The sequence below is a fragment of the Bos indicus x Bos taurus genome, chromosome 3 (assembly GCF_003369695.1).
Source record: "Bos indicus x Bos taurus breed Angus x Brahman F1 hybrid chromosome 3, Bos_hybrid_MaternalHap_v2.0, whole genome shotgun sequence".
Classification (NCBI taxonomy): Eukaryota; Metazoa; Chordata; class Mammalia; order Artiodactyla; family Bovidae; genus Bos; species Bos indicus x Bos taurus.
Genome location: NC_040078.1, coordinates 91,424,645 through 91,448,454, shown reverse-complemented (window position 1 = coordinate 91,448,454; position 23,810 = coordinate 91,424,645). Strand labels below are relative to the sequence as shown.

General features: G+C 46.2%; 1 protein-coding gene across 4 annotated transcripts in view; it reads right to left on the bottom strand.

The window, feature by feature from the left end:
* Positions 1-17,965: 17,965 nt before the first annotated feature.
* USP24 (ubiquitin specific peptidase 24) overlaps positions 17,966-23,810 on the bottom strand; it is a 155,605-nt gene continuing 149,760 nt past the window's right edge. For all 4 annotated transcript variants that reach the window (XM_027537132.1, XM_027537134.1, XM_027537133.1 and 1 more), the window contains 4 exons: positions 22,436-22,511; positions 21,937-22,023; positions 21,510-21,620; positions 17,966-20,611 (listed from right to left, as the gene is read on the bottom strand). In XM_027537132.1, the coding sequence (XP_027392933.1) occupies positions 20,549-20,611; positions 21,510-21,620; positions 21,937-22,023; positions 22,436-22,511 (337 nt within the window). In that variant the 3' untranslated portion in view covers positions 17,966-20,548. The remainder of the gene's footprint in view (positions 20,612-21,509; positions 21,621-21,936; positions 22,024-22,435; positions 22,512-23,810) is intronic.

Sequence of the window (23,810 nt, the reverse complement as noted above, 5' to 3'; positions counted from 1 at the left end):
TGCAGGACTCTACCCCTTCCCCCATTATCCTCTATGCATAACTTAAGGTATAAAAACTACTTTGGAAAATAAAGTGCGGGCCTTGTTCACCGAAACTTGGTCTCACCATGTCGTTCTTTCTCTTACCTTCTGGCTGAATTATTCAGCCTCTTTTCTACACTGAATTTTCCTACTGAGCTATCCTCATTCTATTACTCTTTATATCCTTAATTAACGTTTAATTAAGCAATTGTTTCCTGATCTTCGCCGACGCCGTCCCCGCTTCGAATTCCCTGGATCAGCCGGGGCTGGTCCCCGGCAAGTGGCGCCCGAACAGGCTGATTCGAAGGTAGGTACCTCAGAAAAAGTGTTGAGAAAGTGTTGAATTGAAAAAGTGTTGAGAAAGTGTTGAATTTACGGGACGGATAGGCCCCCACCCAGGGTGCCGCGGACCCCCCTGTAGAACAGACAGGGCGAGTAGTGGTGGGAAGTGTTAAAGGGGTTTGAGAGAAAGCCCGGTTTTTATTGAAAGTGTCAAAGGGGTTTGAGAGAAAACCCGGTTTCTAGAGTTAAAAGGCCAAAGAAAAGCCTGATCTTTTAAAAGCTAAAAGCTTTATCTTCTATTATACTTAATTTTCTGACATGGGTAACACTGAAACTAAGAATGGCAACTCTTTATACAAGTAATCTTGAAACTGTTAAAGAGGCTACTGTTAATTTAGATACTTGGGTGAAGGTAAAAAACAACTAAAAGCTTATCCTATAAATATGATTAAAAATGTTCTGGACCCTCGTCATGAGGCTGTGGGATAGTCTATGGGAGAGGCTATAGCGGTGGATGGTAGTGGGTCTCCACCTTCTGCGCAGATCATATTTTCTGCCATTGACGAAGAAAAGGAGGGAGACTGTGCTCTACCTCCGGAGGAAGGAGAGGGCTTACAGGACGCTGCGGCCGGGCGCCCTGGAGAGCTCCCTCCCCCTCTACACAAACCTTTAAAAATTATCCAACAATTTCTGATTTAAGGCGACTACTCCACCTCCGCTTGCACCTCCCAGGGCCTAAAAATTCCCCAGTTTACATCCAAAGTCTCCCAGAGCATTGCATAAGGCTGAAAAAGATACAAAAGATTTCTTTCAAACAAAGGAGCTTTTTTAAAAAAAAAATACACAATATACAGAGCCTGCTCCTTGCAGAAAACCCCCTCAGGGGGGCCTCACCCAAGCAAAAAAAAAAGAAAAACAAACAAACAAACCAAAAAAAGTGAAAAAGAAAAAAGGAAAGAAAATAGAGAAAGATCTAAAGATAGAGAAAAAGCTAAAGAGTGAAAAGGAGAGAGGAACGGAGAAGGAAGGAATCAGGAAACGCAGCAAGATAGAGAAAGGAAGTTAAAAAGGAGATAACAGAGAAAAAGATAGGGAGAAAGAAAAAAAAAAAAAAAGATTAGGGAAGAGAAGAGGGTAAAGGGAAAGAAACGAAGGAAAGAGAAGGGTAGCGAAAAAGGAAGGGGGAGAGAAAAGTGAGAAAAGCAGGAAGAGAGAGAGAGACTGTAAGAGACGCTGTGACCAGGTGTCCTGGCGAGCTCCCCCTCCCCCCCACCCCCACTGCACAAACCTTAAAAAAAAAAAAAAAAAAAAAAAACTTATCCACCACTTTCTGATTTAAGGCCATTGCTGCCGCCTCCGTTTGCGCCTTCCAGGGCCCAAGAGTTCCCCACTTTGCCCCCAAAGCCTCTCAAAGTGTTGCCTAAGCCTGAGGAAGATAAAAAGTTTTTTGAACAGTGGAGATTTTAAAACAGACTGCGTGCACAATATGCAGAGCACGCTCTTTGGAGAAAACCCCCTCAGGGGGGGTCTCACCCAGGCTAAGAAAAAAGCGGACCCGGTAAGGGGATTTAGCAACAATTTTAACCCCTGACTTGCGGTTGCTCCGATTCCAATGGGAGTGGCTGGCCCCCTGCCTGAGGGCATTGTAGGACTTGTGCTAGGGTGTAGCTCGCTTTCTTTTCAAGAAATTTCGGTGGTATATGGTGTGGTAGATTCTGATTATATTGGAGAAATTATAGTTTTGATCTCGCCGCCTACCAAAACTGTGCAAATTAATAAAGGTCAAAGAATAACACAGTTTTTGCTTTTACCTTATTATCAGACAAGAAAACCTTGACTTCTCAAGCTAAGAGCCACAGAGCATTTAGATTTAGTTATCTAGCTTTTTGGGTGCAGGAAATTACAGCTCCAAGGCCTTTAAAAGATCTTTTAATTCAAGAAAATAAAATGTCAGGGCTATTAGACACAGGAACAGACATCTCTTAACATTGCTGGGAAAGACTGACCCAGCTCCTGGCCAACACATACTACTGAAAATGAGTTGAGATTAGAGAAAGTGATATGCGGGTTGGGAATGCTGTAGAGAAAAAGGTGAGGGAGAGTTGAGAAAAAGGTGAGGGAGAGTTTAAAACCTTGAAGAGCAGTGAGTTCCCCGTTGCTGGAAGTATTCAAGCAAATATTAGATGGTTGCTTGTCATCTAAAAGGCTATAGACCAGATTTAGTTCACAAAACGATAACTGGAGAAGCTTATAAACATGTTGTGCAACACCTCTTTACTTGCTTCTCATATTTAGGTCGGCCAAAAGTTTTAAAAAACTGATAATGCCCCTTTGAAGCTGCGGAGAGATTGTTTACTAACTTTAAATGATTTCCAAAAATTATTAAGGGACATTAATTGGATACGCCCACATTTAAAACTGACTACTGCAGATTTAAAGCCTTTGTTTGATTGCTTAAAAAGCGATCCTAATTCCAGTTCTAAGAAAAAGTTGACTAATGAGACAGAGTCGGCTCTTGTTAAAGTAGATGAGACTTTAAATGATCAGTTAATTAGGATTAATATTAACAAAAGATGAGATTAAATTATTCTTGCCATAAAACACACCTACAGGGTGATTGTGACAAAAAGGCCTATTGGTTCCATCTACCAGTGACCCCAAGAAATATAGTTTTATCTTATTCCCGCTTGGTGGCACAATTAATTATAAAAGGAGGAAAAAAAAAGTGTGGAACTTTTTAGAAAAGAAGTAGCAAATATAATAATTTCACTCAATAAGGATCAACTGCAAGTCTTTTACAAAGTAGTGATGATTGGCAAGTTGCCCTCATAGATTTCAGGGGTCATATTTTGTTTCATTTGCCCTCAAGCCCCCACAGTAGTTAAAAGTTCAAAAATGTTAGATTGGCAGTTTGAGGATACCTGTGGAACTTTCCAACCGTATGTAGTTCCTATGCTCCCCTTTACCCTATGGGGGACGGACGTGCTGTCTCAAATAGGAGATACTCAGAGAAGGGTTTTCTCAATTTCTTAGTTATCAACAGGTGGTACAATTAACAATACTTTATATATTGTTATAAATACGTAATATAAATATATTTGCCTAACTACAGTTTGCCTAATTAGGTATGGGTATAAATAAAATATAATAAAGGTATACCTAATTCTATTTATAGATCTATACTTACTTAATTTGTATATAAATCAATATATGTATTATATATATACTGTATAATTAAATGTATATTGCAGTAATATAATGTGTGTGGCTGATATTAATTGGTATGGATTGATGTGCTGTGATGATATATGTTCTGTATGCTGTATAATTATATATGTGTGACATGTATTATTACAGTACATTGGTTTGTGTTGGTTGGTATTGGCTGTGTGTGTGTTGTATTGCTGTAATATGTATGAATTAATATATTAATTATAAGATTAATTCAAGTATATTGATTTATATATATTGTATGTCAATAAGTTTATACTTGTTGCCATATATAAATACATTTTGCATTTAGGTATATCTGTATACCAAAATGAGATAAGGAGGTTATACATTTATTTAAATTTATAGAGACCTAAACTAAACATTAGACCTAAATTAACATATCTCTAAATTTATGTTGTTAAAATGTAAATTTTAAAAATTAAATTGACAACTGCTTGACAATTCCTTTGCCATAAAACCCCCATAGGTGTAATTGGGGTGGCCAGACAAAAAATTGGTTTTATAGCAAAACGGCCCCCTAGAGTGGGTCCATCTTTCCGCTCAAACTAAAAAAGTAGTGGCTTCTTATCCAGGATTGATAGCTACTTTGATATTAAAGGAAAAAAGTGGAGCATTGAATTATTTGGTAAAGAGCCATCAAAAATTGTAATTCCATATAATAAGGAACAACTTGTTGCTCTTCTAATGTTTGATAAAAATTGGCAGATTGCTATAGAAAACTATTTTGGTCAAAATTTTGCGTCATTTACCCTCACATGTTTTGCTGAATTTTATATCCAGACATCCAGTTATTTTTTCTGTCAGATGTAAACAATCTCCTATTCCAAATGCTCAGATAGTTTTTACTGACGGGTCAGCAAACGGTAAAGCCTCCATAGTTACTAAAAATCACCAAAAGGTTTTAAAAACACAGGAAACTTCAGCTCAAAGAGCTGAAATAACAGCAGTCATAGAGGCTTTTGCTATGTTTGCAGATGAGGAATTTAACCTTTATTCTGATTCTCAGTATATTGTCAGGTTGTTTCCACACATTGAAACTGCGGTTTTGCCTGAAAATAAAACTACCATATTTCATTTGTTAACTAAATTACAGCAACAAATTTGGAAAAGAAATAAAATATTTTTCATTGGACACATTCGGGCTCATTCCGGATTGCCCGGCCCTTTAAATGCCTTTAATGATTTGGCTGACTTGTTAACCAGAAATACAGTGGCTACTGTGATTGAGGAGGCCAGAGCCTCTCACTCACTTCATCATCAAAATGCTACTGCTTTAAGATATCGATTCCAAATTCCCAGAGAGACTGCTCGAGAGATTGTGCATTCTTGCTTATATTGCCCCACTGTTTATAATAGTCTACCTATGGGAGTTAATCCTCGCGGTCTCAAACCTAACGTACTCTGGCAAATGGATGTAACTCATGTCTCTTCATTTGGAAAACTGTCCTTTGTTCTTTAACTGTAGACACCTTTTCTCATGTTATTATTGCAACTGCTCATACAGGGGAAGCAATTAAAGATGTAATACAACATCTCTTTACTTGTTTTTCTATTTGGGCCTACCAAAAGCTTTGAAAACTGACAATGCTCCTGCTTATACTTCTAAGTCTTTTCAGGAATTTTGTATAAAGTTTCAAATTAAACATAATACAGGCATCCCTTATAATCCCCAGGGACAGGCCATTGTTGAAAGAGCACATCAAACATTAAAAATCCAAATTCAAAAACTAAAAGAAGGGGAGTTTAAGTATAGCTGTCCCCATCAAATCTTGCAACATGCTCTTTTCGTAATAAATATTTGCTCTTTTCATAATAAATATTCTAAATACTGATCTGGCTGGACTACTGCAATGCTTCGTCATTGGTGCCTGGAGCAATTAAATGCAAAACCATTAGTCAAATGGAAGGACCTCCTCTCAGGACAATGGAAGGGTCCTGACCCATTATTAACTAGCGGTCGAGGATGTGCTTGTATTTTTCCACAGGATGCAGATTCTCCAATTTAGATCCAAGACAGGTTGATTCGCCATGTTGCAGACCCCCAGACATCCAGTTCCCCCATTGCTTCGATCACAAAAGAGAAGCCCGCCAGAAGGGGAGGCAAGATAAACATTGAGATCCTGGCACGACCGATGGGGCTGCTGCAGCGCGAACTCCAACCAGAAAAATAATTCTACTTATTCTGTTTTGGCTTGTCTACCCTCTCCTTATGTTTTTCTCTTTACCAATGATTCTGGAAAACTTAATGTACATGTGACTTTCACTGGTGGACCCAATGTAGTGACTTGTGAACAATGCATGCTCTCATCTTGTTTAAACCCTCAATATAATGTTTGCTCCTTTGTAGTGTTACAACGTCCACCTTATCTTATGATGTAACCACTTATTGATATGTTAACTATAGTCTTGCTGTGTTACAACAACTACAAGATTTAATGTGATCACGACAATTTGTGGGCTTTACTTATTTTAGGAATATCAGCTTTAATAGCAGCAATTACTTCTGTTACTGCGGCAGCAATATCATTGACTCAACAAGTGCATACTGCCCAATATGTTGATACCATGTCTAAAAATGTTTCTTTAACTCTAGCAACACAGGAAGCTATAGATAGGAAATTAGAGATGAGAGTAGACGCCTTAAAAGAGGCAATAATGCATATTGGGACTGAGTTACAGCCTTTAAAAGTGAAAATGGCTCTGTCTTGCCACGCTGATTACCGGTGGATATGCGTGACATCTTTAAAGGTAAACGAGACAGATTATGAATGGGAAAAAATCAAAAATCATATCTCAGGTGTTTGGAACAGCTCTGACATTGGCCTGGACTTAGGGAAATTTCATAATCAAATACAGACCCTGGAACACTGTCGACTGGATTTTACCACCGCTGGAGCAGCTAATGACTTATTTCACACCTTCTCTAACTTTACTTCTGGAAAAAACATTCTGTCTAATATCTTTAGTTCTAGTTGTGCTTCTCATAATCATTCTTCCTTGTATTGTCAGGATTCTTCGGCAGAACATTCAAAAGCTCGCGACTGAGCTGCATCTGGCTGTTTTAAGAAATAAAAAAGGGGGAGATGCCGGGAGCCGGCATATTGCATATTGAGTGCATATTGCATATTGAGTGCAGCACTTTTCAGGATCTGGAATAGCTCAACTGGAATTCTATCACTGCCGGTAGCCAGCGTGAGGAACTCCGCCCATGACAAAGGTCATGAGGAAGGAGGCTCGGCATACGCAAAGGCGGGATCGAGCTTCAGGAGTCCCCCTGGAAATTCTCGAGCAATCTACCCCCAAAACCAGAGTCTGCCTACTTTCTGCTTTGTGCTTTCACCTACACTTCTGACTTTATGGGGGGCTGTCCCCCACTACCTCTCTGAAAAAAGAGTTAGCTTATAGCTCCAGTTAATAATTCCTGGGTGTGACAGTGTTTCAACCTACAAACTCCCTTGGAAGTCCTCTAGCCTGCCTGAATAGGTTTTTCCGGCCACATGTGATTGCTCAGAGCCTCCAAACTGTGAGAGGCATGAGATGTTCTAAACTGTCTAAATACAGATTCCTTTGAGCAGTCAAAAGATTGATTAGAAATTGTATTGGTGAAGGGATTTTCACTTGTTGGGCCAATGTTTGCTGCTAAGTCTCCATATCCCTTACCTGCTGTGTCCCTGGCAGTGTATTGATTAATATAATTGGTGTAAATAGTAGCTTTAATGTTTGTAACCTGGGACCCTTGAGTTAATTCTTTTTCTTGTTATAGCCCACCACACCTTTGCTCTGTAGGAATGCAACTTTATCTAATGCTTTTTGGAGGCTGGCGCCTGACTTGAGAATAATCACCTTTAGAGAAAAAGGCCTCCGGGCCAGAAGATGATGCAAATCACCTAAACTTTTGCATATGATAAGTTTGCAGGAAGAAAGCCTGGCTTACTGCAGGACTCTACCCCTTCCCCCATTATCCTCTATGCATAACTTAAGGTATAAAAACTACTTTGGAAAATAAAGTGCGGGCCTTGTTCACCGAAACTTGGTCTCACCATGTCGTTCTTTCTCTTACCTTCTGGCTGAATTATTCAGCCTCTTTTCTACACTGAATTTTCCTACTGAGCTATCCTCATTCTATTACTCTTTATATCCTTAATTAACGTTTAATTAAGCAATTGTTTCCTGATCTTCGCCGACGCCGTCCCCGCTTCGAATTCCCTGGATCAGCCGGGGCTGGTCCCCGGCAGGTTTGATCCCTGGGTTGGGAAGATTCCCTGGAGAAAGGAATGGCAACCCACTCCAGTATTCTTGCCTGGGGAATCCCACGGACAGAGGAGCCTGGTGGGCTACAAACCACAGAGTCACAACGGGTCAAACATGACCGAGCACACACGCCCAGGTACAGTTCTTTCGACAGGAACACTATTTGACCTACTACAATTGAATTGCCCCTGGGTAACAAGAATTGCCCCTGGGAAGGTGCGGGAATGGGAGAGAGAGAGAAACTTTTCACTGTATACAGTTCTGAGCTACTCACATTAAAAAAAAAAAATCCAAGCATTTCTTATAAATTTTTTTTTTTAATGAACATACACACAAAAAGGATAGGTCCCTTCTGAAAGTGTGCATGTTTAAAATGTTGACACTGCTGAATTGACCTAATGTCCACTCACAGCGGTAGTGGCTGCAGACTCCATGTTTTCTGAGGCTGGAGAAGTAGAAGGTGCAAAGAGCGGGTTCTGTGTATTGTTCAGGCTGAGTGGGCATCAAGGGGAGAGGGATCCATTTGGAGGGATGGGGTTTTGGGGGTGGAGAAGCCTTGAGAAATCGTACGTGGTGAAGAGGAAGAATAACAGGAGGTAAGGGACTTGGAGCTAGGAGGGGAGAAGAAACTGTGGACACGGAGATCCCCAAGGAAGCCTGACTGGGGCAAGGAGGGGAGGTCCTCTGTGGACAGGAGGATGGTCCCTTATGGCCCAAAAGAGAAAGGACAGAAGGAGGAGGGAAGGGTGGGTATTGGCCAGGAAGCACTCAGATGAAGGGAAAGAGGTGCAAGAGGCTCTGCCTTCCCCTGATCCCTGAATCTCTGGGGTGGGGATGGGGGTTGGAGAGGAGCACTGTGAGTGTTGGCTGGTTGTCAGCTGGCCAGATCAAAGGCGGGGTGCGTCTGAGAAGAGGGAGGAGCTGACACAGCTGCTTTGGGCAACTCTTGCGAGTGTGAGTGGGTGTATGTGAGTATGTGTGTGAGTGTGAGTGTGTGTGCATTTGAGTGTGTCTGGGTGAGTGTATGTATGTGTGTGTGTTGGGGGAGAAGTAATTAAAGAGGGACAAAAGCCCTGCCAAGTGGCAAGAGGCCTGGGTGGGGCTGACCCCCGAAGGGTGCCCTGGAGGATGTGGGATGAGAAGGGACTGCCCTCCGGGTCCACCTGTCCCAAAGTCCAGGTGCCTGCAGGGCTTCCTGGCTCCCCACCTCCATCCGAAGCACCCACTGCACACTCGACAGTGCCCCCTTCCTTAGCCTGGCAACATCATGTCCCTCTGTGCCTGTGCCGGACATCTGCTGGTGGGTCAGGTCCCGGGGTCCCCCAGGGAGCATCAGGGAAGCTTGCTCCCACCTCCCAAAGGGGGAGGGAGCCCTTTGATGAGGAAGCTGCCCAAAGCACGTTTCTTTATAGGTGACAGGCAAGGGACCACTGGCTGCCTGCTGACAGCCACGAGCTACCTCTCTCAGTGAACAATCAGTGAGTTGCTCTGCGCCAGGGAGGGTGCAGTATTCCACGGGAGAACACAGTGGATGAGATCCTGACGTTGCAGAGGTTGCCGTCTGCCCACTGGCTGCACAGTTGTTCAGTTGGCCCTGCCCTGGAGTCAGATGTCTACAAGCCACGAGAAAGAGCTTGGGCTTTGGAGTCCAGTGACCCAGGCTCATGGTAAGTCATGTGTCTCAGAGCCCACGGCTCATCTGCAAAGTGGGGTCCGGAAGTCTCCAGGTTATAGGCAGTGGGGCCCTTCTGGGAGGGGTGCCTGGCCCAGTTCGGCACACCGACCCAAGGCCTGGGGACGCTGGCCTCCTGCTTCCTCCCTCACGTAGCAGCTGTTCACCAGACCCTCAGCAGTCGTGTTCTCGGACGTGGTGTGTGAAAAAAAAATCTGCAAACTGAATCATTTAACACACACGTGCCGCCCACATGACTGGTGAGTAGCTGCCCTCAGCCATCATGATTCTGACAGCCCGTTTGGCAGGCAGGGTCTGCAACAGGACCCCTTGTGCCAGGCTCTGTGTTGGGTGTGGGGACTAAAGATGAGTCAGATAAATGGTGCCCTCAAGGTCACTCAGTCTGATGAGGGAGGCAGATGCACAGAGTAGCCGGGGCTGTGTGGAAGGGAGCCTGGAGGAGGTGCCTGCCCACACTAAAGGTCGGGGAAAATTTCCCGGAGGAGGGACAATTCATCTTGGGTTTAGTGGATGAATAAAAGTTTACCTGGCAAATAAAACAGCAACTGCCAAGGCTCAGAGGTGTGAGAACAGGATTAAGAGAGTTGTACTCTAGCTGTTTTTTAAGCATGAGATTGTAGGTGGTTTAATTTCTGAAGAACAGTTTGGTGTGTCCAAGTGTGTACATGCATGTGTGTGTGCTTGGGTGTCTGTGTGTGCCCCAGGAGAGGAGTCCCAGATCGGGAAGGAGGGCTGGGCCACCCCTGTCTCTCACTGCCTGCCCCATGACCAGGCGTCGTGGTCATGATGCTGACCTCCGAGCCAGAGCTCACCCTGGCTGAGCTGAGGCAGAGCTGATCTGTTTCTCTGCCAAAGATGTCATCAACAAGGCCTGGTTCTTCCCTGAGGACCAGCTCGGGAACCCCAACCTGGTGGCCACACCGCAACCCTCCACACCTATGGAGCAGGTCAGCAGGATGGCAGGGTGGGCAGAGTCCAGGCTGGGGCTTGGGAGGTCTCAGGGGTCTGTGTGACTGGGCAATCTGGCCCCTCCCTCACCTATGGAGGGAGGATTCAGCCGCCTGCTTCTGGGGACTGGGAGAGATTGACAAATATGGGCTCTGATGATGTGTTTTAGTGGGAAAATTGATCACCTTCTTTAAGGCCCCCTCTCCCATGTGTGCAGGATAAGTCTCTTTAGTTGTGTCTGACTCTGGACTATAGCCCGCCAGGCTCCTCTGTCTGTGGGATTCTCCAGGCAAGAATACAGGAGTGGGCTGCCATGCCCTCCTCCAGGGGATCTTCCAGACCCAGGGATGGAACCTGTGTCTCCGGTGACTCCCACATTGCCGGCAGATTCTTTACTGCCGAGCCACCAGGGAAGCCCCCCTCTCTTCCACCAGGAGTCAAAAATCTGGAGTCCTCCGTGAGCAGAGCCCTGATGGAGGCTCCCCTCCCCAGCCATCCCTCCTCACCCCAGGACCTCCTTGAAGGTGGGCAGCTGCTTTGTAGGACCGTGAGGTCGGTGTACTCTGGGCCCATGCGGATGGCATGACTGAGGCTCACTGCACCTCTCCGAGGAGCTGCTGGGCTGCTCCAACTTCTGCAGGGGCAGGAGGCCATGGGGCAAGTGCATCGAGGTGACCTGTGCCCTCCCACAGGAGCATGAGGGGGGTTCGTGCTTCAGGCCCAGATCTGCCCGGACCCCTTCCTCCTCTGAACTCCAGTACCCCTTCTGCAAGTTAAAGTTAAATGGGGCATATTTCAGTCCCTTAGTTTGGGTGCTCTAGAAGGAGCCACGCTGAGGGGTCCTGGGAGACTCTGTAGGATGAGGCTGGATGGATCGCAGTGCCTGCCTCAAGGGGGTGGGGCCGGCGTGTGTGCCAGGGACTCACTGCCTTGGGGGAGGGGAGCACCAGATGTGTGCAGGGGATTCGCTGCCTCTGCACGCAGTGGTCTCCAGAGCCCTTTTCTCTCAGACGGTCCATGGTTCTGGCAGATGAGAAATCTCAAATCAGCAAAAGAGGGGGCCTGAGGTTAAGGTCAGAGAGCCTGGCACAGATACTATCTGGTCATGGCCTTTTGGTGGAAGGGCAGCACTTAGGCCAGGAGGACAGGGGTGGGCAACCATTTCTGCCCAGGAGACAGTGTCCAGCAGTGTGCTTGACTGAGCCCTTGAACCTGCAGGTTAGGGGATGTGGGAGAGGCCGAGAGTGGGGCGGGGCTGAGCCGTCTGGGTCCTGGCTCTGGGGTCTATGATTTCCCTGTATCTGCATTCTGAAGTCACTCTCGGTGTCCAGAAGAACTTGATAATATTCACAGCTGCCCATCTGCAGAACAGTCTGTCTTGGACAGCAGTGAGTTCCTTGTCTTCAGGGGCTGGCTGGCCCCTTGCTGGGACATTGGAGAGGGTTCGAGGGGCTGGGACCAGGTGTCCGAGTTGGTCCCCTCCCACCCCCTCATCCTGTGTTTTAAAGCCCTTTCTAAAACAGGGTTTCTGTTTTTGGTTCTCAGGCCCGAGAGGACAGTCACATGTGCCTGGCCCCCAAAGCGTTTGGGGGTGAGGGTGTCTACGCTGTTGCCAGATGCTGCCTGCCTCCCCGGGCCAACTGCAGCATCCATACAGCTTTGCCAGCTGGGCCTGGTGTGCAGACCCATGCCTGATGCCCCCAGCAGGGCTACGTGCTCACAGGTAGGAGGCTGGGCTCACCCTGGGGTGAGGAGGCATCCTTGGCTCCCTGTGCACCAGCTTACAGATGCCTGGTCCCACGCTGGAGTGCAACTGTCTGGTGGGAAGGCCAGTGCTACCCCTTCCATCCCTGGAGCCCTGAGCAGACACCTCATCTGTCTCAGTCTCAGCTTCCTCCTCCCTAAGAGGGGCCGTGGTAGCTCCTGCTTCACTGCGTTGCTGGGAAAATGTGTAACACCTAGAGCACCAGGCCCTGAGCTTCGCAGGCGCTTAACCACAGGCAGCGTGGTGCATGAGGGGCCATTCAGGGAGAGGCTCTGAAAGTGGAACTGACCTCGGTTTAATCCTGGCTCTGCCAGTCATCCGCTGTGTGACCCACGCAAGTTACTTAACTTCTCTGTGCCTCCAGTGCCTCATCAATAGAATGAAGGTGACGGGTGCTAAGTGTTTAGCTTGGCGCGAGGACAGTGTGCTGGCTATCATGGTTATCACCTGTTGCTTTAAAATCCATTCTTGATATAGGTAACTGTGGATGGGTTACCTTGTGTCTAAAACATGCCCTGTGTAGGTAGCAGGAGGGCATAGATGGGGACCTTGCAGGCGATCTGGTGATGGAGCCCCTCAAACCGGTGGAGGGACTGAGCTGTCCTGCTTGGTGGGAATGTGGGATGTCCTGGGGAGAGTTGAGGGAGGGGGCAGGTATTGGGCCTGAAATAACTAGCTCAAGAGTTGATTTTCCACGGAGTTTGTACTGGGAAGCCACTGAAGGTTGAGGAAGAAGATGACAAGGGCGAGTGACAAGTTAGGAGCCGGCTGTAGGAGTGGCTGATGAAGGCTGAAGGATGGCTTTGTAACAGAAAGATGAGCCCAGAGAGGTGGAGAGGCTGGGACAGGCCCAGTGGACCACTGGCCATCTCATCAGGGTCCATGCGTTCTTCGGATCACCCAGCAGGTTATCTCCAGGGCACGTGCCAGTTTGAAGGCCGTAGAATCCACTACCTGCGAAGCACGCCCTGGAGTCCCACTTTACAGCAAAGGGGAGTGTGCCCCGAGTGCCTTCTGCAAGGCCCCCAGCTAGCACCCATGGATTCTAGTGACCACGACCCTAACGTGAGGCGAGCCCTTGCCCAGTGCCAGGCACTGTGCCGGGCTCCGTGTGGCTTTCCTCGTTCCATCCCTACAGCCTCCCTTTCCACTTCACATAGAGGGACACTGAGGCTTGCTCTAGCCCAGGACCACCCTCTGAGGTCTTGTAGCCAGGGTGTGTGTCCAACTCCCAAGCTCTGGAGGGAAGCCTGTCTCCCAGGGAGACATCAAGCTCACCCCTGAACCTCTGTCCTGGTGGCTGGGTTATGGCGGGGTGCCCCATCTCCTGGTCTAGCATCTCAGGCCTTGGAACCCCTTCCCCACTGCTCCCCATCTTTGAGTGAGAGGAGATGATGTTTTCCCTGAGAGGCTCAGAGAGGGTGAATGGCTTTCCTAAGGTGGCACAGCATGCCAGCAGCAAGGCTGAGAGCGCCGGAGTCCTGTCACTCAGCTCAGTGCCGCTTTCCTGCCCTTTCTCTGGATTTCCCAGCTTCAGGATCAGACCCTAAAAAGATAGACTGATAAGGACGGAAGAGGAGAGACAGAAAGTCCCTGAGCATCCGAGTGTCTGAGCCGGTCCTCCCCTGCCCCAGGCTGCTGCTCCCACTGGGCGGTGGTCCCTGGCACCAGTGGTCAGCTCCTGTGACTGTCCTGGCCCGGGTGGTGGGGCTTAGCCACGGAGGGAGTGTGCAGGATACTGGGCCCTGAGAGAGGAGCCCACAGCTCTGATGGACTGGCTGTGGCGGGGGCAGTGGAGGGGGGGCTGCCAAGGTTTTTTCGCTTTGCCCCTGATGGGGATGGTGAGAGCTGCGGGAAGCCTGGTGTCTGGGGAAGAAGAGGAGCTCGTGTTGGCCTGCAGACATTGGCTTGTGCCCTGCGGGCCTAGCTTGCAGAGTGCCTCATGTGCCCTTTCTTTGGTCCTGGGGCCCTGGGAGGTCACCGTGGCCTGGGAGAGCGCTGGACACTGACTGGCTGCGGGACTCACCTGGAGGCCTCCCACACCACGGGGACCTATGTGGTGGACAACACGTGTGTGATGTGGGGCTGGGACGTCAGTGCAGGAGGCAGGGCTGCTGAGGTGGCCCCTGTAGCTGTTGCCATCTGCTGCCAGAGCCAGCTGTTGGGGAGAGCAGGCCTCTTGGGAGGCCCAGTGACTGCCCTGCCCAGGACACTTGCACAAGGAAGGGGTCATGTCCTGGATGCCGTGGTCCCAGGCCTTGGCTGAGCTTTGAACTGGTTCCTTCTTCCGCCCTCTTCAGCCCTCTCCAGCCTGGACCCTGGGCAAAGAGGCTACTTCTTCCTCCTGGAGCTCTGGTGCTGGCACTCAGGGTGTGCCGGCTCCCTGCTTGGGAGAACCTCAGCTCTTGGCCTGCATCACCCCACCCCAGACCTGAGCTGAATGGAGGCTGATGGAGTAGGGCTGCAGGCGCCAGGCAGGCCCTCCCTCACTGCAGGGTGGGGTCCACATGCCACCATTAGCACAGGCCAGGCTGTGCTCAGCTTCCTGCCAGCCACTCCCCAGATGCCAACATTGTGAGCAGAATGACCTTTTATCGAGCTGTTAGTCAATGCTCAGGCCTCCATGAAGGAGGTGGTCATCCTCCTGTGGGGAGGCAGTGAGGCGCTTGAAGGCTGGAAGAGGCCAAATATCAGTCAGGGGGACGTGAAAGGTAGAGATGGCCCCTCACTTCTGGCCCGCTTTGGGGAGGCCCCATGAGGAGGCTTCCTGATTAGTGGAGGATGTTTTCCCTGCCTCTGAGGGTACTGGGTGGCTCTGATAAGGGTGATACTTCTCAGAAAAGGCCTGTGTTTCAAAATGTCCAAAGGGCTTCTCCATCCAACTTCTCACAGGTTTTCAGAACAGCCCTGGGGCAAAGGCAGGGCCTACGCTACCCGCTGGATAGATGAGGATGTTGGGTCCAAAGCACCAGCCCAGAGTCAGCTGCCAAGTCTCTTTGGCTTAAGTCCTTGCTCTTTTTCTAAAGACCTCCATCAGTTTGATCTCCACGGGGCCCTCTGAGTTCTGCCATTAGGACTCACCTCCTGAAGACAGCTTTTGTTGATAAAATTCCTAACTCTCCAGGGAATTATAGTCAATATATTGTAATAACCTATAATGGAAAAAAACTTCAAAAATAATACATGTGTATATCTGAATCACATGCACAAAAAAGAATTCTACTTTTTGACATTTAATAATGTTTATCTTCTTGCCAGTTTTCCTAAATGTTCTATGGACATCTACTAACATTGTATGAGATACAAAATTTTAAGTGTAATTGTGTAGGATATGATTAATATGGTGGTGTGTGCTCAGCCATGTCTGACTTTTGCAACCCCGTGGACTGTAGCCCTCCAGGCTTCTCTGTTTGTGGGATTTTTCAGACAAGAATACTGGAGTGGGTTGCCACTTTCTTCTCCAGGAGATCCTCCCAACCCAGGGATTGAACCTGCATCTCCTGCAACTTCTAGGCCACCTGGGAAGCCTATGATTAATATACATTAATTAGATAAAAATACATTAATGACATCATTCAAGATGCTCTTTTTTTCTGCACATGATAAACATTCTCAGAAAAAATGTTAGTATGTCTCACTATGGCTTTCTTTTCCCTTCTGTTTCTTCTGATTTTTGCTTTGTCATCTTTGTTGTTAAGGTGTCTTATGGTATATGATGATGTTTATCTTTGTGACTTGTATCTTTTAATCATTAAAAATGTTCATCTGTGTTTCATTAAAAAAACAAAACAAAACCTCTTTTACCCATACCTTGAGCCACTACCAACAGCACAGAGATGCAGCCAGATGTGCCCCAGGTTTTCAGGGGCCATGCCTTTGATTCTCTTGGCTGTCCTCACCTTGCTCTGGTCCAGGTTTAGCCTCCCAGGCATCAGCCTGAGGGGGATAGCACCCAAAGGCTGACTGCACTTGCAGCGGAGGGCCACCAGCTCCATCCGGCTTCCCGCCGGGTCCACGCCTGCCTTGCACAGCACACACTGTCATCCCTGATTCAGGAGGAACCTGGGAACCAGAGACGGGGAGGTGGGTGCTCACCTAGCTCACCAGGAAGTGAAGTAGGACCATGATGCAAACCCAGATTTGGCCTTAAAGTCAAGACTTTTTACTGCACTAGGTTGGGCCACCTATCTTCAGAGCCGAGGCTCCGAAGGGGAACACAGACCCTGTGAGCCAGGAGAGAGCACTAGGGCCTGAGCGGAGAGGCCTTTGGAGGGATGCAGGCAGGAGGCGGGAGGCACAACTCTCCTTCTGCGCTCCCTCAACCCCACCTCTACCCAAGCAAAGAAACATGCATTTATCTTTTTGGTCTGTGTTTGCCATCAATCCTCTATTGCCTTTTTACAACAAGCACCTTTTCTGAATCTGTTTTCCTTTTGTAATTTGAGGATATTTATTCTGCATTTTGTAGCAGTTTTATTATATGGTGACTTTTTAAAACAAAACCAACTTAATCATGACTCTTGCCTGAATTTGACCGTCTAGGATGAGACCTTGCTTATATGAGGTGCTAGATAAGTGTGTGGGATGGTTGAGCAAACTGAGACTTTGAAGAGTATGTGTACTTTGAGTATAAGTATTTGAGTACTTAAGCCTGTCCTGGGATAAAACTGGAGTCTGCCTGTAATTTCCAAGTCCCCCCCAGCAACCAGGGCTCTCCCTCCTTGGCATCCTGTGCCTCATGTTCTAGGTGCTCAGGGTCCCTGTGTCCTTTCCATTCTCCTCTCCCAGGGCCTGGCACAGAGTCAATGTTTATGGCAAAGGTTTAAATGAGTGGCTGAGGCATCTGTAATGAGAATTATGTCCAGGGTCATTTTTCATGATTTGAAATTAAGAACAGTCTCAGAACTTTCCACTTTGCAAAAATAATAATCACCCCATGCAATGTGGCCCCCCACCCCCAGCCCCACTTTGAGGCTGGCGAGTGTTGCTGCCTTGAGCAAGGCCTAGCTCGAAACAGCTCATATTATAAGTGATCAGGGAATGGACCTGCAAAGGCAGAAGTCCTCTCAAACTTGGACAACTTAGTGTCATGGAAAGTGTTTAAAACCTGCCAGCTGCTAAGGACCCGACTGCCAGAGGATATCTGTGTAAGTGGGCCCAGTGGCACCCTATCTGTGGTACATGCCAGAGACCCCTCTCCCCATCACCCAAGAGCCAGAGTTTAGCTCCTTAGCTGTTCATACCCAGAAGGCTCTAAGATTTGAGAAAAGGGAACACCTGGTTTTTGCAGACGATGATAGCTGGTCACTGGGAGCCGGGGAGGAATGGGTGTGGACTGCAGAGTAGATGGATCAGCAAAGAGCCCAGGAGAGGGGAACCATGTGGGCAGAGGCAGGGCATCAGGAGTAAGGCTGAGACCCGTGGGGTCCAACAAGAAATCCAGCTTGATCAGGGATGTGATTTATGCTGGGGACCGCAGGGATGCCTGAAAGCTAAGGGGAAGACAGCTGCAGGCCACTGGTCTGAGCTCTGCACATCCTTATCCAGCTTTGCAAGTGAATCCTGAAATGGTCAAGATATCCAGAGGGACTAAAGCTTAGAAAAAGACCCACTGCCCTTTATCATTAAAGAATGGACCCTATTCACATCATTGGTACAAAGTAGGAAAAGGAATCGGCACTATTTCCTTCCAGGTCACCGGCCCCTGGCACCCCTCCCCCAACCACAGCCATTTTCTGGTATACACAGAAAAATGTCAGTGAGCCTCCAACTCTGTTTTTGAAAAATTTATTTTATACCTTTAGAAGCTAAGAACTCTGCCACTCAGTGAACCAAATTTAGAATGAAGTTTCTTCCTTAGTTTATCTACTTCTTTTTGAAATTGTATAAACAAGATTTTGTACACAAGAGGTAGCAGAGGAAAATTCCAGTCTGCCTGTTCCAAGCTCAAAAGGTAACTGCACACACCTTGATGTTTGCAGGGAGGGTGGAGCAAGAGAGGGTGAGTCTGGTGACAATGTGCTCTGGGCCCACGTGTGGGCTCCAGGGAAGTCACAGGCTGGGATGCCTGTCTGAAGGCTCCTTTGCTTTCTTTCCCAGGACGTCTCTAAGGGACTGACTTGGCCATCCTAAGAAGGATCTCATGAAGGGAGCTTCTTAAGGACACACAGCATTGGGTTTAGTTGTGCAATTCCTATTCGACTTGCAGACCATTTTGAAAGATTTATAAAAACATCTTCATCCAAAAAGATTGGCAGTAAAAATGAACCTCTTCCAAGGTAAGCCTGTTGTAACTGTCACTTTGTTGTATGACATTAAAAAAAAAGTCATCAGCAGGTTGGCAGACTGCAGCCATGGGGAAATCAAGGTTACTGGCAAAGGGCAAGTGATGTTCACTGCAGCAACAACGCGAGCAAAACCAACCAGGAGCCTCGTGTCAGCGACGGGTAGTCCTGGTCCCGATGAACACTACTGTGAGGATAGCAGGTGCTGGGGGCTGTGGAAGGCATTGTTTCCATAGGAAATAAGGGACAGAAGTGGCAATTTCACTCCTGAATCTGGGCTCCTGAGTGCAGCTGCCAGCGCCATATCCTCGTGGCTGGCATTTCAAGGTCACATCCCGCGGGGTCGCTTTGTGAGGAGGAGGGCAGAGAGAGGGTGGGGGGGCAGCAGGGTGTGGGTATTCACGGACTCAAAAATCCACTTTAAAACATCACATTTAAATTTGCAAGAACATCAGAACCACATAAAATCTGCCAAGGACCTCCGGCCCTTTCTCTGGGGCGCAGCTCTGCTCTGAGGTGTTGGCCCTCCACCCAGCTGGTGTCTTTGACAGACATCACCACTGGCCAGTCCTGCAATTACAGACTGCAGCCTGGCCGCAATGTAACTGCACCTTCGGCGGTGAGGCCACAGAGTCTGCAGTGCGCGGCAGGAGCAGCTGTCAGCCCTGGCATGCGTCCTCTGCGCCTCTCTGACTCTGCAGACCCTTGACTGGGGCCGCTCAGTGCTTCCAGAGGCTCCCCTAGTCCTGTGCGTGGGAGCACAGAACAAGGCAGAGCACGCAACTAAAGAGAAACAGGATTGAAAATGTGTGCAGTGACTCAAAACCCCAAAGGTACACAATATATGAACCATGTCGGCATCCCTTCTCCACTCCAGAAAAAGGAGTGGGCTGGCAGCTAACCTGAAACGAGTGAATGGCGCCAAGACCTGGGAAACACAGCTAAATGGGTGGTTGTTCAGTGGCTTGTGAGTTCTTTCTTATCCATATCTTTTCAGTGTCAGTCAATCATGATGAGGAGAAATCAAGTCTCCTATTCCTTCTCTGCGGTAAAACGTCCAGAAACTCACAAAGCAGTGTCTCTCAACTCAAATATTTAACTTCATATACAACCAGTACCAAGGGTTTTAGTAATTAAATTTCCAGCAAAAGCAAATGATTGCAGGTCACATGATTTAAGACTACAGTTTATTCAATATGTCTCCAAGCATTAAAAAGATTTTATGAAGTCAAACTAAATAAAATCATATCTTAAAGTGCTTTTTATTTTGCTCTTTGTAAAATTTGTTTTGGGAACAATTAGTGATTGATGTCAAAGAATGCACTCTATACTTCTAGAGAACATAGCATTTTTTTTATTGCTCTTTCAATCTCAATTTTATCAGAAAAATACCTTAAAGAGCTTAATTTCCCAATTTTTGATCCTGGTAACATTTCATTAAGATCCAAGTTTATGCCCAGGGCTCTCATCCAGACCCACCTGAAATTCTATACAAATAGGGAGACATATTAAATACAAAGGTCTGTGTAAACTGAATTCTTTAACTACTACTTTACAGTGAAAAGGAATTTTTGTCACATATTTTTACATCATTTTAAACTTGATATTTCTATTCAATGTTACTGCAAGATTAAAAATTTGCCCCCATATATCTAAAGGCAGCTTGCTTTTTTTTTTCAATATAAAAACCAAAGGAATTTCTTTTGTAGCATCATAGAGAAAGCAACAGCTTTATCTTCACTCACTCCTGTATGTGTGTGTAACAAAACAGTCTGCCACCAGCTTTACTTCCTAAAATCTGTACAGAAGTGTCAGTCCACATGTGGACCGTGCCCCAGGTAAGCTGAACTCCACAGGCTGGAGCATTCCCACTGCCAAACAGCTCCCAGGCCTTCCCCGGGGGCTGAGAGTGCGTTCCTTAAAATCACGGGCTCCTCCCCTCATGGTAGGTTCTCCCAGTCCAGCCTCCGGGCTCTGCTAAAGGGTTCAAGAATGAGATTCTGATTTCAAAAAGGTGCTGAGCATCCAGTAACCATGACATGACTGCTCGTCACGTGCTGGGCACGGCCCCTAGGGATCCACATCATCCAGGTCACTTCTTAACTCACCGATCATCATGGGTGATTCAGAACCCTTTGGGAAATGAAAGGAATAAATACATACTTAATAAAGTTAACAGAAAAAAGTTTTCCTATGTCGACCGACTTACTTGTGTTCTGCAGTTTAACATGTCCTTATTTAACTACTTAATGTTTATCAAAGGGCCATAAAACATGTTTGACCTCATATTTGACAATTCTTGATTATGCAGAGCTTCCATTTCTGTGTTCTTACTGAGTTACAGGAACAATCTAGTGACTTGCCTAGAGGCATAATGTGGCCTTGAGTTAAATCAAATCACTATGCTGAGTGTCAGTTTCCTTCTGTGAAATCAGGGGAACAGCGACCTCACTGGTTATTACCAGGATCCCAAAGATTATGGCGAAGGCCTTTCAGAAAGTTATGGACTGGAGGGAAGAAACGATACATGTCATTACATTTAAACCTGCTGCATTATTCTACATAGTAAGTGTTCAATAAATAATTCATTCCTTTTTCTACTATAGTGATTAGTATTGAAAAATACTTAAAAATTTGACGCCCCTGACAAGCACACAGATTCCAGTGACATGAGGCCCTTCTTTTCAAGCATATGTGTTTCTAGGAAGGCTGGTGAGAGCAGAAGGGGAAAGCGGTAATTTTTTGTAACCCAGCAGAATGAAGTACAATCTGGAAGGACCATATCTGCAAACTGGGCTTTATCAGGATGCTCTCCAAGCTGAGTAGAACAGCCAGCAGATTGAGACCAAAGCCTGGATAAATGTCATGGTGCAACGGCCGCTCTGCTTTCTAAGCACAGAGAATGAGTCCTGAGCAGAGGTTCCCGAGGGCGGAGCTGGGGTCTCCTTTCTCTCTTGATGATTGAGGTTGTCCCTGGGAAACCTCAGAGCGGGCACTGCCCTTTCACCCAGGACTTGCCCTACAGATGTACCTGCTGTAAGTGTCTCTCTCCATTCTCGTTCGCAGGACTGCTCTCCGACCCGTTACTGCTTCCTGACTGCTCCTTCTCATTCAGCAGTGCTGTGGCATATGCTAACGTGTCCTGCCAGAGATTGAAGCACAGGAAAAGTCAGGGTGTGCAGTGGCAGGGGCACCGAGGCCGCCCTTCATTTGACCTTTGGGGGCGGTGCCTTCATGTCAACTTCTGTGGCAGGTGGAGCCACACTGAATGACCCTCACTGCTTTCCTTCCAGGCCAACAACTCATTTGCGGCCTTTTCACAGAAAAATCAAGCGTGTCTTCAGTCCTTACTCACTTTTAACGTATACCTCTTTTCTGAGACAGCAGTTTCTGAGAAATACACTAAAAATTCTAACTAAGGGATTTCAATCCACACAAAACCAAAAGACAACTCTCACCTGAGCTGAAATTGTTCGCTGAAAGGTTTTTCCAGTTGATGTTTCATTAGAGACGTTACTCTGTGGTGTCCAATAATGTTCTGACATCTGACATGGAAGGTCAAAAAGGCCATTAGAGATGACAAATAAGCCCACATGAATCTACAGTTTCTATCAATACATATTACAGTATAAAAAGCATATAGAATAGTGTATAAATTGACCCAGACTTTCTCCCACATCAAGAGATTCTTTTTGATAAGACTGCATTTCTGCTTTTAAGAGTTCACTAAAATACTACCTCTTAAATAATCATCCTTACCTTTTTATAAATTAAATTAAGACAAATGTATTAAGATACAAATTACATGCATAAAGATAGGTATCAACTGTGTGATAACTGTGTGAACTCTGAAAATACTTTGACAGTCTCCAAATCAAGTCTGAGATTTTATTTCCTGATAAGATATGTTGTTATTGATTCCCATGAAATAACCAGAAAAGTTAAAAACTTCATTACCTTCTTCTGCAGCCACTGCACAGCCCAACTCCAGTGGTGGGAATTCTCCTTGAAGTATTCTTTAGCAGCAGGACACCTGGTGATGGCAGGAAATTTTTATTAGCCAAATGCCTTCTTTGCAAATATTCTTGTTTAATACATAGCACTTTAAGATTTGAAACACAAATGTTACTTTCAGTTGTCTTTATATGAAATTTATATTTTCTTTTGCTTTGGATACATTCACATGTTTAAAACTTCAAAAAGCAGTAAAAGGTAAATATGTAGTGAAAAGTTTCTTATCTATCTCTAACTCATCCACTCAGTTCTACTAAAACTCAAGGTTGGAAAATGAAAAATAACAAACAAAATTAGCCACAACAAATTGTACATTTGATAAATAACCTCTTCATTATTTAAAAAATTAGAAGTATAATTGATTTATAAAGTTGAGTTAGTTTCTGGTGTACATATACTTTTTCTGATTCTTTTCCATTACAGGTTATTACAAGAAACTGAAGACAGTTCTCTGTGCTATACAGTAGGCCTTTGTTGTTTATCTATTTTGTACACAGTAGTTTGCATCTGCTAATCTCACACTCCTAATTTATCCTTCCTCAACCTCCTTTCCACTTTGGTAACCATAAGTTTGTTTCCAATGTCTCTTTTTTTTTTTAATAAGTTCTTTTGTATCACACTTTAGATCCCACATATAAGTGATATGACACTCGTCTTTGTTTATTTCACTTAGTGTGATGACTTCTAGGTCCATCCGTGTTGCTGCAGATGACACTGTTTAACAGCTGAGTAATATTCCATTGTTTATATGTACTACATCTTCATCCAGTCATCTGTTGGTGGACATTTAGGTGGCTTCATGTCTTGGCTATTGTAAAACAGTGCTGCAGTGAACACTGGGGTGTATGCATCTTTTCAACAGTTTTTTCTGGATGTATGTCCAGGAGTGGGATTGCTGAATCATATGGTAGCTCTATTTTCAGTTTTTAAGGAACCTCCATCCTGTTTTCCATAGTGGCTATACCAATTTATACTCCCACCAACAGTGTAGGAGGGGTTCCCGTTTCTCTACAACCTCTCTAGCATTTATGATTTGTAGACTTTTAATGACAGCCATTCTGACTGTTGTGAAGCGATACCTCACCCTAGCTCTGACTCTGACTCATATTCCTCTGACAACTGGCAATGCTGAGCACCTGGTCATGTGCCTCTTGGCCGTCTGTATGTCTTTTTGGTCTTCTGCCCACTTTTTGATTTTTGTTGTTGTTGTTATTAAGTTGTATGAGCTGTTCATATATTTTGGTAATTAAGTCCTTGCTGGATGCATCAATTGCAAATATTTTCTCCCATTCTGTAGGTCGCCTTTTCATTTTGTTTA